Source organism: Heterocephalus glaber, unplaced genomic scaffold, assembly GCF_053883595.1.
Source record: "Heterocephalus glaber isolate CG9 unplaced genomic scaffold, H.glaber_assembly_v1.0 deba00001572, whole genome shotgun sequence".
Classification (NCBI taxonomy): Eukaryota; Metazoa; Chordata; class Mammalia; order Rodentia; family Bathyergidae; genus Heterocephalus; species Heterocephalus glaber.
In genome coordinates this window covers 1,065,743-1,080,565 of record NW_028258357.1, presented here as the reverse complement: position 1 = coordinate 1,080,565, position 14,823 = coordinate 1,065,743, and the positions used below count along the sequence as shown (strand labels likewise).

The window sequence follows — 14,823 nt, the reverse complement described above, 5'->3', positions numbered from 1 at the left end:
CACTCATTTTCATAGTTTCAGGACAGCTGCCTCTTTTCTATCTAAACTGTTCATAAAAACATATTCTCCAAGACAAACAATCAAAATTTCTTTCTAAATAGCTGGTGTTTGGCTTTTGATCAATACCAGTTTGGGATTTTTTTGAAAAATAACAAATTTATCTAAAGTACTGGCACTTAGCAGTCAATGTGGTACAGCTAAATATGATTCTGTGCAGTTGTTTTTAATATTTAATATATGTGTGTGTTAATACTTTTCAAAGTCTTGGAATATAACAAAATATAATTAATATTAAAACTTCACAAAGGTATTTGTCTTGTTATTTAAAATAAGTTTCAGGAGTCAAGTGCACTTAGTCAACTGAATACACATGATTGCAATTCTTTAGAAAAATTCTTAATTAGATTTTAGGCAAATAGTACATTATTAACTTTGTTTATTTGCTAAAAGATAAAAAATAGGGCTGGGGATTTATTAGTTCAGTGGTTTCGCTGCCTGCTGTGCAAGCACGAGGACCTGAGTTCGATCCCCGGTACCCCCCCCCCAAAATAAATAAATAAAAGACAAATAATGGCATTATTTACATAGTTATAAAATTAATTCCAATTTCAAAACATTTATGCATGTAGGTTTTAATGTATCTCATATATTTAACCTATATTCCTAGTTGAATCTTACTAGAACAGAAAGAAAAATACCATATATTGGAATATATTGTCATTAAATTAATAAAATTAAGCTTCATAGGAATATAACTATAATATTAAGATACATTTTTATGGCACAAATATTGAAACATGGTAAACAAAACTTATGTCAATTAAATAAATAATTAAAAGTTCATGATAAATTGCATATTCAGTCTGTAAAATTTATCTGCTATAGTCATTTTATTCAACAATTCTTTTCTCTGAATTTTTTTACTTTTGAATAAATAAAGCATATCTATAAATCTAAACACATAACAACTAAAACAATTTTTAGAAATTCCAATAAAATTAAAAGAAATACTTCTTTGAATTTCAGTTATGTAGGAAATATTTGTAAATCATTATTACTATTAAGCTCAAATATGTAGCTTTTGGTTCTACAAAATATAATTATTTAGTTTTTGGTATCTGGAAGCTACTTAGAAATTTCAAAATGATTAAGTACTTTGAAATCCCTCAAAAAGCAATTTAAACTGCCAATTAATATAAAAAATAGGAACATTGGACAATTTTTAGAATCTGAAAGTCTTTTAGTTTTAAGCAAATCATTTTTGAAGCTAGCTAATAAGTGTCAAATAGTGTCAAATTTATTTATTAGAAAGAAATAGATTTTTCTGCCTATATTTCATGCTTAATCAGTGACTATTTTTCAGATACATTTATAATGCACCTTTGAACTTTGTTTCCACTTATTATGAATCAGAATTCAGCACAAGATTGGTCAATCTTCAACCCCAATGGAATTTCTCAGTGAACCAGCAAAAGGATTTGCTTACAAGAAAAATCCCTTGATACAGTGACACTCAGAGGTGACACAGTATTCATAGTACTCCTGCCAGGTTTATTATTCTGGGCACATAGGGCTATAAATACTTTAATATTTTGCTAAATTGACTGTCTCTGTGATGTTAATGGTAAATTTACCACACTTTAATATGTATGGGATGTACATTACTGCACATATTTTGATTTTTCTTCTAGGTAAGGGAGCGACTGAGGGTTTCTTTAGAAAGAGTCTCTGCACTGGAAGAAGAACTAGCTGCTGCTAATCAGGAGGTAACATACCGCACTTTCTCCTCTTTTGAGGCACAATAATGATAACATTATATCCCTTGCATTTCACTTCACTTTAAAAAAAAACTGTCACAAAAAATAAATCTCATTCTATATATGCCTCTGAATAAGGTTGGTTGAAACTAGTTGCCAGAGTCTTGTTTTCTGATTTCTGGTATTCAGATCTGTCACTAGGAGACCAAAGGAAAACTATCAAGAACTTGTGAAATGGAGACTTACAAAGGCCCTTGTTAGAATGCCAATCCTGTCAAGAAGTAAAACACAGCTATAGCATTGGAATAAATATCAAATATCTGTTAAACTTAGGGAGTGTTATAAATGAAGCTAACTCCTTGGAGACATATATGTACGTACTTCACTGCAGGTCCTGCTTATTCTCATCTTCTATAAACATCATCCCCATATTTAATGGTATCATTCAATCCTCATCCCTTGCTGTCACTCAAAGCTAAGAATTTAAGTCATCTTTTTAGATTTAAAAAAATTAAGATTTAAAAAATTGGTTTTCCCTTTATAAGATTTCACTTATTTTGTTTTTATTGCCTAAATGAACATTATATATATATATATATATATATATATATATATATATATATATACAGGTATATAGATTGACAGATAGATATCGATATATATATATATATATATATATATCTCAAACAAATGAAATCTGTGTCAGCAAATAAAGCAGCCCCATTTGTATTTACAAGACCACTTATTTTTTCCCCCAGAAACTTATTCCAGTAATGTAATATTAGCATTGCTAGTGTTGGACATACTAAATTCTAAAATCTCCTTGCTTTTAAATAATGTAAGATGTGGAATGCTAATATTAATAACATATTATAAAGGAATTTCTAATAAAATCATATTTACATAGACATTGCTCACACATACATTTTCAAACCACACAAAAATTGTGCCCAGTACAAACTCCATTTTTGTTGTTGATGTTTAAAATAACCTATGTCAATTAAATAAGTTTATATGTGCTTTGTTCATTCTGGGGTTAATAGTTTAAACTTTAGAGGTAATGAACTTTCAATCACAGGGAGAATAATTTCCATATGATTAAGAGCCCAGCAGTGTATAAAATGTATAAATACAGCAGTGACATAACAGTTTTTTAAAAAGGGAGAAAGTTTTTTGGGGTCCAGATTTAGCATAGCAAACTGAATTGTTTGAAAAAAAACAAAATGAGAAAAAGATTGATACTTCTGTGTCATAGAAGAAAGGGAATTCTGAGATAATGACTAATAATAAGAACTCAGTCCTTCATGAGATAGAATAAATTTTCTACAAAGTAAGGGATATTCTCTCCTGGAATAAAAAGAAAGAAAATGCTAAATGCATATTCATTTTGTACTTTATCACTGTAAATTCTGACTTTCAGGTATGTTAAAATATACATTTGGGTGCATCCTTCAAAATATTCTATTGATAAAGTTAAAAGATAAATAGTTTTGGTGACTACAAGTATATAAGTATTTCTTAATATCATAATGGTAAAATTTCTGTGTCATAAACAAAGGTGTGGTGAGACCATATGCTCAAATATTTACAGTGAAGTAAAAATATCTCATATGTTCAAAGTGAGCCTCTGAAAATTTTTTCCGGAAATGGCAACTGAATAATTAATTTAAGTATATGTAAAATGTGAGAACAACAGTGAAGGAGTTCTTAGTGAAGGAATAGTGAGGTCACTGTTTCTTAAACACAGTTTTAGCCCTCAAATGCATTGCAGTCTCCTATTAGCAGTATAGAGTGTTAAATTGCTTGCACATAAATGAAATAAATTTTATTCTTATATATCCATTATATATGATATCCATTATATCATTAATAGGTTTCCACTTAAAGTCATTTGTATAAATATGAGAAAAAGTACCTGCTGTGCTCATAATTAACTTCAATACATTTTCTCTTTGTTGTTAATTCCAATATCTATGTGGCTTAGCCAGAGTGTATGTTGGAAGTCACAGAGCCAGCAAAAACTATTACCTTAGTTTTCTAATAATAAATTGTTTATAAATCATTTGTAATTTTTAAGAAGGTGAGGAAAAGTCAACTTTTACTTTATAGTGAAAGTAACATTTCAAAATGAAATAGTGAAGAAAATCAGAAGACACTTGAGTTGAAGTTATTGATTCTCTGTGGTAACAGCAATTAGTTTAAGAAATCTTTGTAGTTCAAGCATAATGTCTTGATTATGATAAGATCAATTTAGAAACGTAAACAAATGTGTTGAGGAAAATCCATACCATTGGCATCTGTAGAAAGGAGAATTTGATGAAATATGAATATTATAAGAAACAACTGAAGGAAATAGTTTATAAAACGACCAGATTTTATGAAATATTAAGAGCAAATTCTTGAGCCCAACAAAATATATAACATAGATAAAAATAGTAATCAGGCAGCAGGATTAACATTTTATTTATAGCTAAATGAGCGAGGATCTGGGAAAATTTTTTTTTTTTTTTTTTTTGTACCGGGGATCAAACTCGGGTCCTTGCATTTGTGCAGCAGGCGGCAAAATCACTGAGCTAAATCCCCGGCCCTATGGGAAAAATTTTATTGATGCTTGCTTCAGATTTTAAATTAAAATTGAAGTACACTTACAAGTGGCCCTTATAATTCAAATCTATTTGTATCCTGAGATTTTAGAGCAAGCCTGGAGAGTGAGTACATAGGTTATCAGAATTGAATTAATTACCCAGTTTCTTTAAGTTATGATAACAGTATAGAAAGCAAAGAATTTTTTCAAGCATTATTTTGAAATAATTCATTTCCCAAATTGAGAAAAGAGAAATCAAAGAACAGATGCTTAGATTATGAATGATACCTTAAATTCAGACATATCTGTGCCTAATGCAGTCTGGAAAGTTGACAGAGTCTCTCATTAATACAGTGCATTGTATCTCTTGCTGTTTCCCTGCCTCTCAGCCCCACATGTGGGTTGATGGGTTTGGAGTTACACTTTATTCATTCTCTCTCTCTCTCTCTCTCTCTCTCTCTCTCTCCCTCTTTCCCCCCCTCCTCCCTCCCCATACTGGAGATTGAATACCGAGTCTTTACTCTGAGTGGCACTTTACTCTGAGTTGCATCCTTAGCCCTTTTTAAATTTTATTTTGGGACAGAGTCACTCTATGTAGTTAAATTGTCCAGGATAGTCTCAAACTTGTGATCCTCCTGCCTCAGTCTCCCAGACTGCTGGGATTATAAGCAAGCACCACCATACTCCAACTCCTAATATATTTGCTTTACTTGAGCTCTACCATGGAGTCCTCATCTATTTCTCTGATCCAGGTCTCTGTCTATCCATGACTTAATCCATGATATGCTGAAAGGAAATCAGTCTGTAGCATGAAGGCCTTGCTGTTATCTGAACTCCATAGAAGATTCTAAATATCATTTGGCATCACCACAAGTTTTATATAGGATTGTCTGCTGTTAGTGTCCAGCAGGGAGTAAAGGCACCAATTGAGATTCAGCTCAGGGTTCGCGAATGTGGACAGACACCAGAGGGGCTGTAACCATCCTTGGCAGAATACTTTCTAATTTACACAAAAGTACCATCTACCTTTGTAGGCCTGAAACTTTGCCTAATTTCCCTTATGCCCTCTTTGACTTTATATGGTGCCATAATATAATAAAGTAAGTAGCCTTAGTAAAAAGTACATGAAACCACCGTAGCTCTATTCTGGAAATAACTGCAAACATGCTCTTATGTCAATAACACAAATTTGTGTTGAATGACCTCCATTTTTTAACAAATGCAAGCAATAATAATACATTAGCATATAGAAAAACAAAAATGTTTTATATGTGAGTATCAAATTGATATTTTTGTCCTTGCTGTTTGCAAGTATATGCACAGTAAGACCCAACTTATGAGCAAGTTCCATTCAGGGAGAATGTTCATAAATCAGATTCATTCATTGGTCCAGCAAAGTGAGTTTTTTTATTATTATTAATTTCATTGGTGCACTTTAGATATACAATACAATGACATTCATCATTAGAGACTTGCCCCTTTACATAATCTCTTGGTTCTTATTTTTCCCCCATTCCCCTGCCCTCCCTTCAACCCCTCCATCCCTCCCTATTTACAAAGACTTTCTTTCTATTTTTTCCTTTTCTCATATTTATTCCATTACCCTCTTTCCTTTCCCCTACCCCTCCCACTCCTTTGAGACAAATATGCAATATACATTGCTTTGTGCTTCCTATCATTCCCCTCCACATCACCACTGCTCTTCCTCTTGTTTCTGGATATCCTGGGCTCTGATTGAGAACTGTGCTACAGCCAGGGATGTAGCTCAGCAGTGCAGAGCCTGCCTGGCAAGCACAAAGCCCTGAATTCAATTTCAAAAAAGAGAGAACTATACCAGAGTACATTATCAACACTATGCAGTAAGCACACCGTAGCACAACTGTAACTGTGCCCAGTACACACACGAGCTGCTTCTGCAATTTGTTTGCATGTATGAATGTTCCAAATGCTAGGTCCATTCGTATCTGCGAACAACTCGAATGTTCATAAGTCAGGGACTTTGTACTAAGTATTTCTGTAGTGTTTGAATTTTGTTTGATAACTTTCCTTTATTCTTATAAACAAAACAATAAAGTCAGATGTCATTTGACATATTAAAGTCAATACTAGATCATTTAATTATAGACTTAATAATAACAGTTAATGATTACTCAGAGCTTTAGATCTCTATGCTCTGTTCTCCTAAATACATATATGTCAGGTCAATAATCCTGGAAGTTAGGAACTATCAATGAGTCTAAAGAGATTATTCCATGCATTACTCTACTCTCCTATTTGACAACGAGGTTATCTTTGAACTTGTCTTAACTCTGCATTCAGACTTTCATTTCATACATACAACTGTGCCTACACTCTTCCTCACGTTTATTTACTCTTATCTTTTCCACATACAATAAAATTTTCATTAATTCTCACTTGGCATATTCTAGTAGATTTTTCATTTGTTCTTGTCTCTGATCTCTTTCTATTATATAAAACTTTGAGGTTAAAATTTAGGCTCCATTATTTTTGTAATATACTCTGATATATAATATATATCTATATGTGGTATGCACCATATTAGTATGCTAATGCCATAGGGATATACTACCTGTGTTAATAATGATATATATTATACCCCTGTGACACAGCATCAAAAACTTTCAATGGCCCTAACCTGCAAGTCCAGACTTAACTTCTGTATAAGTACCACTTGCTAACCTGTTGTGCCACGGAAGCACCAGATTTAACTCTTCTTATCCCAACTTCCCTTTGTTGTTCTAAGATCTTCTAAATTATAGAATACATTAGTTTGGAAAGCAGGTGACATTTTTCCTGAATAAATCCTACTTATACTACTGTTTCACCTGGAATGTTTCCACAATTTAAAATCATACCTCTCCATTTAAACTCACTTTCAGGCATTACCTTTAATGAATTTTTTTATAATTTCTTGCCAACAGCCTTTGCTTCTAAGTTTAAATTGCTAAAGCTCATTACTTCAGCATATATTATGACCATAACTATGAAGAGTTAATTTTATACTTGTCGAAGCTAAACCAGTGGTTTCCTGAGAAAATAGATTACATATTTTTCATTTGTTTATATTTCTGTACTTTGTTTTTAATTACAGAGTTGTGAGCCTTATGATTAATATTTATTTGAAAAAATTGCATTGTGCATATCTCATTTTGTCCAATATTTTCATGTTGTTCCCTAGTATTCCCTAAATAGTTTAAACATACTCATCCATGTTTAAAAAGCAGTATATTGATTGTGTACACTAAATGAACAAAGTATATATTCTATCATGATGTAATTATTCAGCACCTGCAGAAAAGTTTGAGAATCTGAAGGAATACATGGAAAAAAACCCCAATACATTTTGATTAATTGTAATTGTGCAAATTTTCATGTAATTTGCTCCCTAGTAAAGAAAACAGACATAAAAACATATAATTGAGGTATATATTATTGCTAAACTGAATAAATAAAAGTAAAATAACAAAAGACCAAAGAAGAGAAGGCTATTTCTTGTGAACAAAGGAAAAAAGGCAGCATTTCAGCACACCTTTGAAGGAAGACTATTACTTAACTTCAAAACTGTGAGGAAACTTATAGGGTGAGGAAACATGGTGATTAAGGAAATCTAAAACTCCATGTATCAGAAATAGTAGACAGCATTGTGTTGAAAAACAGAGTCAGAGTATGAAAAAACATAGAAGAAGAGGATGAAAATTTCAACAGGACTCAGGTTCTGGATACTTCTGAATGCTATGTTAAAAATTTGGATTTCATACTTTGTGAAATGAGAAAACACTAAAATGTATTTTGTTTCTGTTTCATTTTCTTTTAATTATGTTTTGTAAAATGAAAACCCCTCAAAGTATTTTTTTGATTTTGGTTTTGTTCTGTTTTGGCTTTTTTAAGGTGGTAGTTGAGGTGAAGTAGAGCCGAGAAGTTGGCTGATGTGATCTGGTTGGCTAACATAATGATCTAATATATTATTTTGATCGTGACACTTCAATTCATATTTATAGGGCATCTTTTTTTCTAAACATTTTATTAAGTATTAATTAAGTGAAATAAAGAATTAGTTTTGTTATCTTGCCTAATGTGTAAGATACATATGTTCAAAAGTAATTACAATGGAGAATTAGTGTTTAATCTATATGATGATTAATAATCTTCTCAAGTGGTGATATTTTCATGGCACTGTAAATGTACTTAATGCCACTAAATGGTACACTTAAAATGGGCAAAATGTTTAATTTTGTGTTATGTGTATTTTACCACCAAATGAGATCATGATGAAATATGACATGCAAAAATGAAAGTAGCTAAAGGATATAGCAGGGTTACAAAAGGAAATATTTAATTTTATGTATGTGAATGAGGAAGGACAGATAGTATTACAGAAGTCTTCCTAAAGAAATAAAACACTTTACCTAGAATTAGAATCATGATTGGAAAGAGCTTATCACATGGAATTGGTGGAAGACAAGGAAACAGGCAGAGGTAGAAGTGAGAATGAGGCTCCAGAAGCAGGCAGATCTGCACTGGAGATGGCTAGTGCCAGGCTTTACCCTGTAGATACTGAGAAGCCAAAGAAATTTCTCTATGGAGGAAAGAGATGCGCCATCATACCAGTGGTATTTCCAAAAGTTAAAGGCAAAAAGATGTATAATTGTCAAGGTACTTTGTTTAAGGCATAGATTTAAAAGAATCACTTTTGGGTTGGGGATTTAGCTTAGTGGTTCCGCCGCCTGCCTTGCAAGTGCAAGGACCCGAGTTTGATCCCTGGTACCAAAAAAAAAACAACAAAAAAAGAATCACTATTATTTCTTGAAATAAGCAAGGTTCATAATAAAAAACTACACACTGAATAGAATATAGGTACTATCTGTGCAGCCTGGCATTTTTTAATGTCCTTTTAGTAATGGCAGATATAAATGGAAGCATCAAAGTATTATAAATAAATTGTATATAATGAAAACTTGCTGTAATTTTATGCTTGTTTGAATGGCCCCTCCTCAGTAGATTGTATTGTTAACACTGAATTCATTTTCTAGGTTATTTTACTGAAAAAGTGAATCTAGATTGTTTAGGAACAATAAATACAAGAGTGTCTCTATTTCTTGCAGAGTATTTTTGTTATTACTTAAAATTGAAAAGCCACAAAAATGCACTACAAAGGGGAAGTGCAAGGGGGAACAAATAAATTACATCCCAACAATGTGTTCTCCTGAAGCATAAGCCCATATCTTTTTTAATTATTTAATTGAGCCAGACAAAATGGATTATTCCGACACTTCTGTAAACATTCAATTAGAATAACTTACAGTGAATATGCAGGCATATTTATTTTAAAAAGCTTTTCCACATGATTGCATTATACATAAAAGAAACTAGTACATTTAGTTGTAGGCTGAACTATTTTCTATGAAAGAATAAAATATAAATTCATAACAAAATAATAAGAGAATGACAACAGTTAAAGAGAAAAATTGATGATAGATAAGTAGGAAATAGGGAGAAATTAAAATGATTCCCCAAATTACCTATTCAGTTGGTTTAAAATATTTTAATACATATCCCAATTTGTTTCATTCATACAAGCCCTCATTTGTACTGGTTTCTCTTAGTTCATTGAAAATAAAACTTTGTGCCATGTTTCTTCATTGTAAGAGGGAATTTATTTTTCTCTCTTATATTCTGAGTAACTGCTTTAAAGATAATGAACTATATTTTTATATTCCTTTTACTCTATTCATGACTATCCTAACCACTCAGTTTAGCTATTTTCTTTTTGTCTTCAATTTCTTTATTAGTACGTTTGCAGTACACAATGTTTACATTCATCGTGATGATTTGATACATGTACTTAATATATTTTAATTCTTTTTCATTCCTTTCCTTCCCCTTCCCTCCTTTTCTTAGTCCCTCTCCCTTTACCAATTTTAAAGTTGAGTTTCTTTAAGGAAATGAGCACTTAATTATACCTCATTTATAATCAGCTTTATCAGTCCGGTTTATTTTCCTAAGTAAAAATTTAAGAACTTGAATGGGAAACTGAGGTACCATTTAACATTCAGAAGCAAATTGGATCAGGATGGAAATTCACACTTGAGGGCTTTGTATACCCATAGATCATGACCATTATTTGGCACACTTTATTCCATCTAATCATCATAACCATGCTTTCAGTTGGACTAGGAATTGGTACTATGTTGAATGCATGGGAATGAGTGGCAAAGTAGAGAGGGTAAACAGATACAAGCAAAAGTGGAAGCTTCCCTTAAAAAAGAAAATAGGAGAATAGGAGGCTGGGAAGAAGCAGAGTGAGAGGTGAGAATCAAGAAGCCAAGAATCACTGGAGGGAGAGAGAGAGAGAGAGAGAGAGAGAGAGAGAGAGAGAGAGAGAGAGAGAGAGAGAGAGAGAGAGAGAGAAAGTGGGGGAGTTTTAAGTGCTGAGGTCAGAGATGGTCAACAGTGTTAAATGTGTCCCAAAAGCATGGAGGGTTATGTCTAGTAGGAAGTGATTAGGTTTACAATTAGAACATCACTGGAAATGTGTGGAAAAATGGGTTCAAGGAACTTTAATGAAAAGATAATAGCTGCAATGAAAATAATTTAGAAGTCAATTCAAAGTTTTAAAAGGAAGATGATGAATAATACTCTTTGAGAAGTCTGGCAAGGGGGAGACAGGAGGCCAAAAGTTCAGCAAGATGGGGCAGTACTGAGTGAAGCCTTTGGAAGGGAAGAGAATTGAAACTGTTTCTAGCCAATGAAAAGGAAGCAAGAAACAAGGTTTTCTGTCAGTTTGTTTGTTTTGGTTTGGCTTTTGGAGGAAAAGTTTATTTTTGCTCACAGTTTTGGAAATTTCACTTCTTGATGAGCTGGCCCCTTTGCTTTTAGGCCTCTGGCAAGGCAGGAACATCACCGAGGGAGGCTGAAGAAAGCTGCTGGCTATATGAGAGACAGGAAGCAGAGAGGATTTCTGCCTTCAGGGGGTGTGTGTGTGTGTGTGTGTGTGTGTGTGTGTGTTACTGGAGACTGAACATAGCTCCTTCACATTGAGTTACACACCCATATCCGCCCCCCCGCCCCTCTCTCTCTCAATTTTGAGATAGGGTTTAGCTAAGTTGCCCAGGTCAGACCTTAACTTGCAATGCTCCTGCCTCAACCTTCCTTAGTGGTTGGATTACAGGCCTGAATTGTTGAATGACACAATAGTGCAGGATAAGTCTGATCTCAAAACCAGTCACAAGCAGTGGAACTCTTCCTTCCTGCAAAATGTATGACGGGAATCAATGATGAAAGGTTTTGATTTAGTGAGGAAGGCAGACAAAGGGATTTTATCAAAGCGATTCTCTACAAGAAAGCAGGACTCATCTACAAAGGGAGGTGAGAACAGAGTTACTTTCTATAATATTAGGGGACCTATGAACAAGACAGTGTAGAATATATCAATTAGTGCATAAAACTAAGGAAAGAAATTTTAGTACGGGCTGGTAGACTCATGGAGTTCTCATAGAGTTACCACAGCAAATTAAATAAAAGTCAATTTTCTACAGTACTAACCAAGTGAAAGAACATTGATTCTCTCATCATATTTCCTTACTTAATCATATTAAATCATTTTACTAAGAATTCAAAAGGAAAAGATACAAATATGAAATGAAAGGAAAAAAAATTTGAAGGTAAAAAGTTTCCTTAAAACTTCATAGGAGTGTAGGGCACAGTGGCATACCCTGGTAACCCCATCTACTCAGGAGATCAAGGCCAAACTAATGAGACCCTGTCTCAAAATAAAATAATAGTAATAGTAATAATAACAATAATAGTAGTAGTACGATAATAAATGGCCGGGCATGTAGCTCCATGGCAAAGCACCCTGAATTTATTTATTTATTTGTTTGTTTGTCTATTTATTTAAAATTAAATTCTTTTATTGGTACATTGTAGGTATACAACACAATTACATTTCTCATTAGGAACTTGTACCTTTACATGATGCATCTTGGTTCTTATTTTTTCCCCATTCCTAGCCCTCCCTTTACCCCCTCCACCCTTCCCTATTTACAAAGACTTTATTTCCATTTTTTCCATTTCTCAGCATTTTTCCTTTCCTTTCTTTCCTTTCCCCTGCCCCTCCCACTACCCCTGCCCCTTTGGACCTTTTCTTCCTATTTTACATTATCGATTATTCATTCAAATCATTGGTACATTTTAGGTATACCATATACTGACATTCATCATTGGAAGTTTCCACCTTTACATAATCTCTCTTGGTTCTTATTTTTCACCCTTGCCCAGCCCTCCCTTCAACCCCTCCAGTCCTCCCTATTTACAAAGATTTTGTTCCTATTTTTCCATTTTCTCATGTTAATCCCATTCCCTTCTATCCTTTCCCCTAGCCCTCCCACTTCCTTCCCCTTTGCCCCTTTTCTTCCTATTTCACATTACCTATTATACATTTAGTCCTTATTTACATTTTCAGTTTGTCACACCAGAGAAATTATTTGGTATTTACACATGTGTGTCCTATTTATTTCACTTAAGAGTATCGCCTCAATGTGGATCCACTTAGCTATAAATATCTCTAATTTCTCATTTTTTATGGTTGAGTAGTACTCCATTTTATAAAAAACCCCACATTTTCTTTATCCAGTCTCCAGTTGATGGGCACTTGGGCTGTTTCCAAGTTTTAGCGATTACAAACTGTGCTGCTATGAACATGGACGCACATATATCACTGTAATATGATTCTTTTAATTCTTTGGGGAAGATCCCCAGCAGTGGAATAGCGGGGTCAAATGGGACTTCCAGTCCTAGTACTTTGAGGTATCTCCATACTGATTTCCACAGTGATTGCACCAGTCTACACTCCCTCCAGCAGTGGAGCAGGGTTCCTCTTTCCCCACAGGCCCTCCAGCATTTGTTATTGGTTGATTTCATGATAGCAGCCATTCTTTCTGGAGTGAAGTGGAATCTCAGTGTTGTTTTCATTTGCATCTCTTCAATGACCAGTGATGTTGAACATTTTTTCATGTATTTATTTGCTATTTCTACTTCCTTGTCTGAGAAATGTCTGTTCATTTCAGCTGCCCATTTTCGGATTGGGTCTTTAAATTTGGGAGGTCTGATCTTTTTAAGTTCTTTATAGATTTAAGATAGTAGACCTTTGTCTGAGGAAAAGCAGGTGAAGATTTTTTCCCACATTGTGGGTTATCTCTTCACACTGCTGGTGGTTTCACTTGCTGTGCAGGCTTTTAATAAGAAGAGATCCCACTTGTTGATTGTTTGTGCTAGTTCATGGGCAACTGAGGTTTTCTTCATAAAATCTTTTCCTACACCAATGTCTTCAAGGGTTCTACCTAACCTCTGTTCCAACTGGTTCAGAGTTTCTATTTTAAAATTTAGATCTTTAATCCATTTTGATTTTAGTTTAGTGCATGGTGAGACACGTAGGTCTAGTTTTAATCTTTGGCAAGTTGAGGTCCAATTTTTCCAGCACTGTTTATTAAAGAGGCTATCTTTCCTCCAGTGAGGGTATTTGGCTCCTTTATCAAAGACGAGATGGCTGAGTGTGTCTGGCATTGTTTCTGCATCATCTAATCTGTTCCACTGGTCCTCAGGTCTGTTTTTTTGCCAGGACCATGCTGGTTTTATCATAGTAGCTTTGTAGTATAGTTGCAGGTTAGTGACTGTGATACCCTCTGCCATGTCTCTGTTACCTAGAATTGCTTTTGCTATTCTGGGTCTCTTCTTGTTCTAAATGAATTTTTACATTGTTTTCTAAAGGTCCATGAAGTATGCTGCTGGAATCTCAATTGGAATTGCATTAAATCTATATAGAAATTTTGGAAGTATGGCCATTTTCACTATATTAATCCTTCCTACCCAGGAGCAGGGAATATCTGTCCATTTTCTGATATCATCTTCAATCTCTCTTTTCAGAGTGCCATAGTTTTCAGAGAAGAGGTCTTTGATTTCTTTTGTTAGGTTGGTTCCTAGGTAATTCAGTTTTTTGGATGCTATTGTGAAAGGAATTATTTATCCTATTTCTCTCTCAATGAGTCTGTCATTTCTGTAGAGGAAAGGTACTGATTTTTATGTGTTGACCTTGTAACCAGCTGCTTGACTGAGTTTGGTTATTAAGTCTAGAAGACTTTTGGTGGAGTTCTTGGGTCTTCTATATAGAGTATCATGTCGTCTGCAAATAATGACAATTTGACTTCTTCATTACCTATCTTTATTCCTTTTATTTCTTTCTCTTGTCTAATTGCCATGGTTAATGTTTCCAGAACTATATTGAACAAGAGTGGTGATAGTGGACATCCTTGTCTTGTTCCTGCTTTTAGTGTGAAGGATTTCAGTTTTTGACCATTTAGTATGATATTGGCTGTTGGTTTTTCATAGATGGCTTCTATCAGTTTGGGGTAGAGACCATCTATTCCAATTTTTTTTTTAGGATTTTTATCATAAATGCATGTTGGA

At 33.7% G+C, this 14,823-nt stretch overlaps 1 protein-coding gene across 35 annotated transcripts in view; it reads left to right on the top strand.

The window, feature by feature from the left end:
* Nucleotides 1-14,823, top strand: part of Ppfia2 (PPFI scaffold protein A2) — a 482,684-nt gene that overhangs the window by 312,027 nt on the left and 155,834 nt on the right. For 33 of the 35 annotated variants that reach the window (XR_015443500.1, XM_087192543.1, XM_087192527.1 and 30 more), the window contains one exon: nucleotides 1,692-1,766. The exons of the other annotated variants lie outside the window; for them this stretch is intronic. Coding sequence is in view for 32 of the 33 variants with exons in the window: in XM_087192543.1 (XP_087048669.1) it covers nucleotides 1,692-1,766 (75 nt within the window). In the remaining variant the exon portion in view is untranslated. The remainder of the gene's footprint in view (nucleotides 1-1,691; nucleotides 1,767-14,823) is intronic. 35 annotated transcript variants of the gene reach the window in all.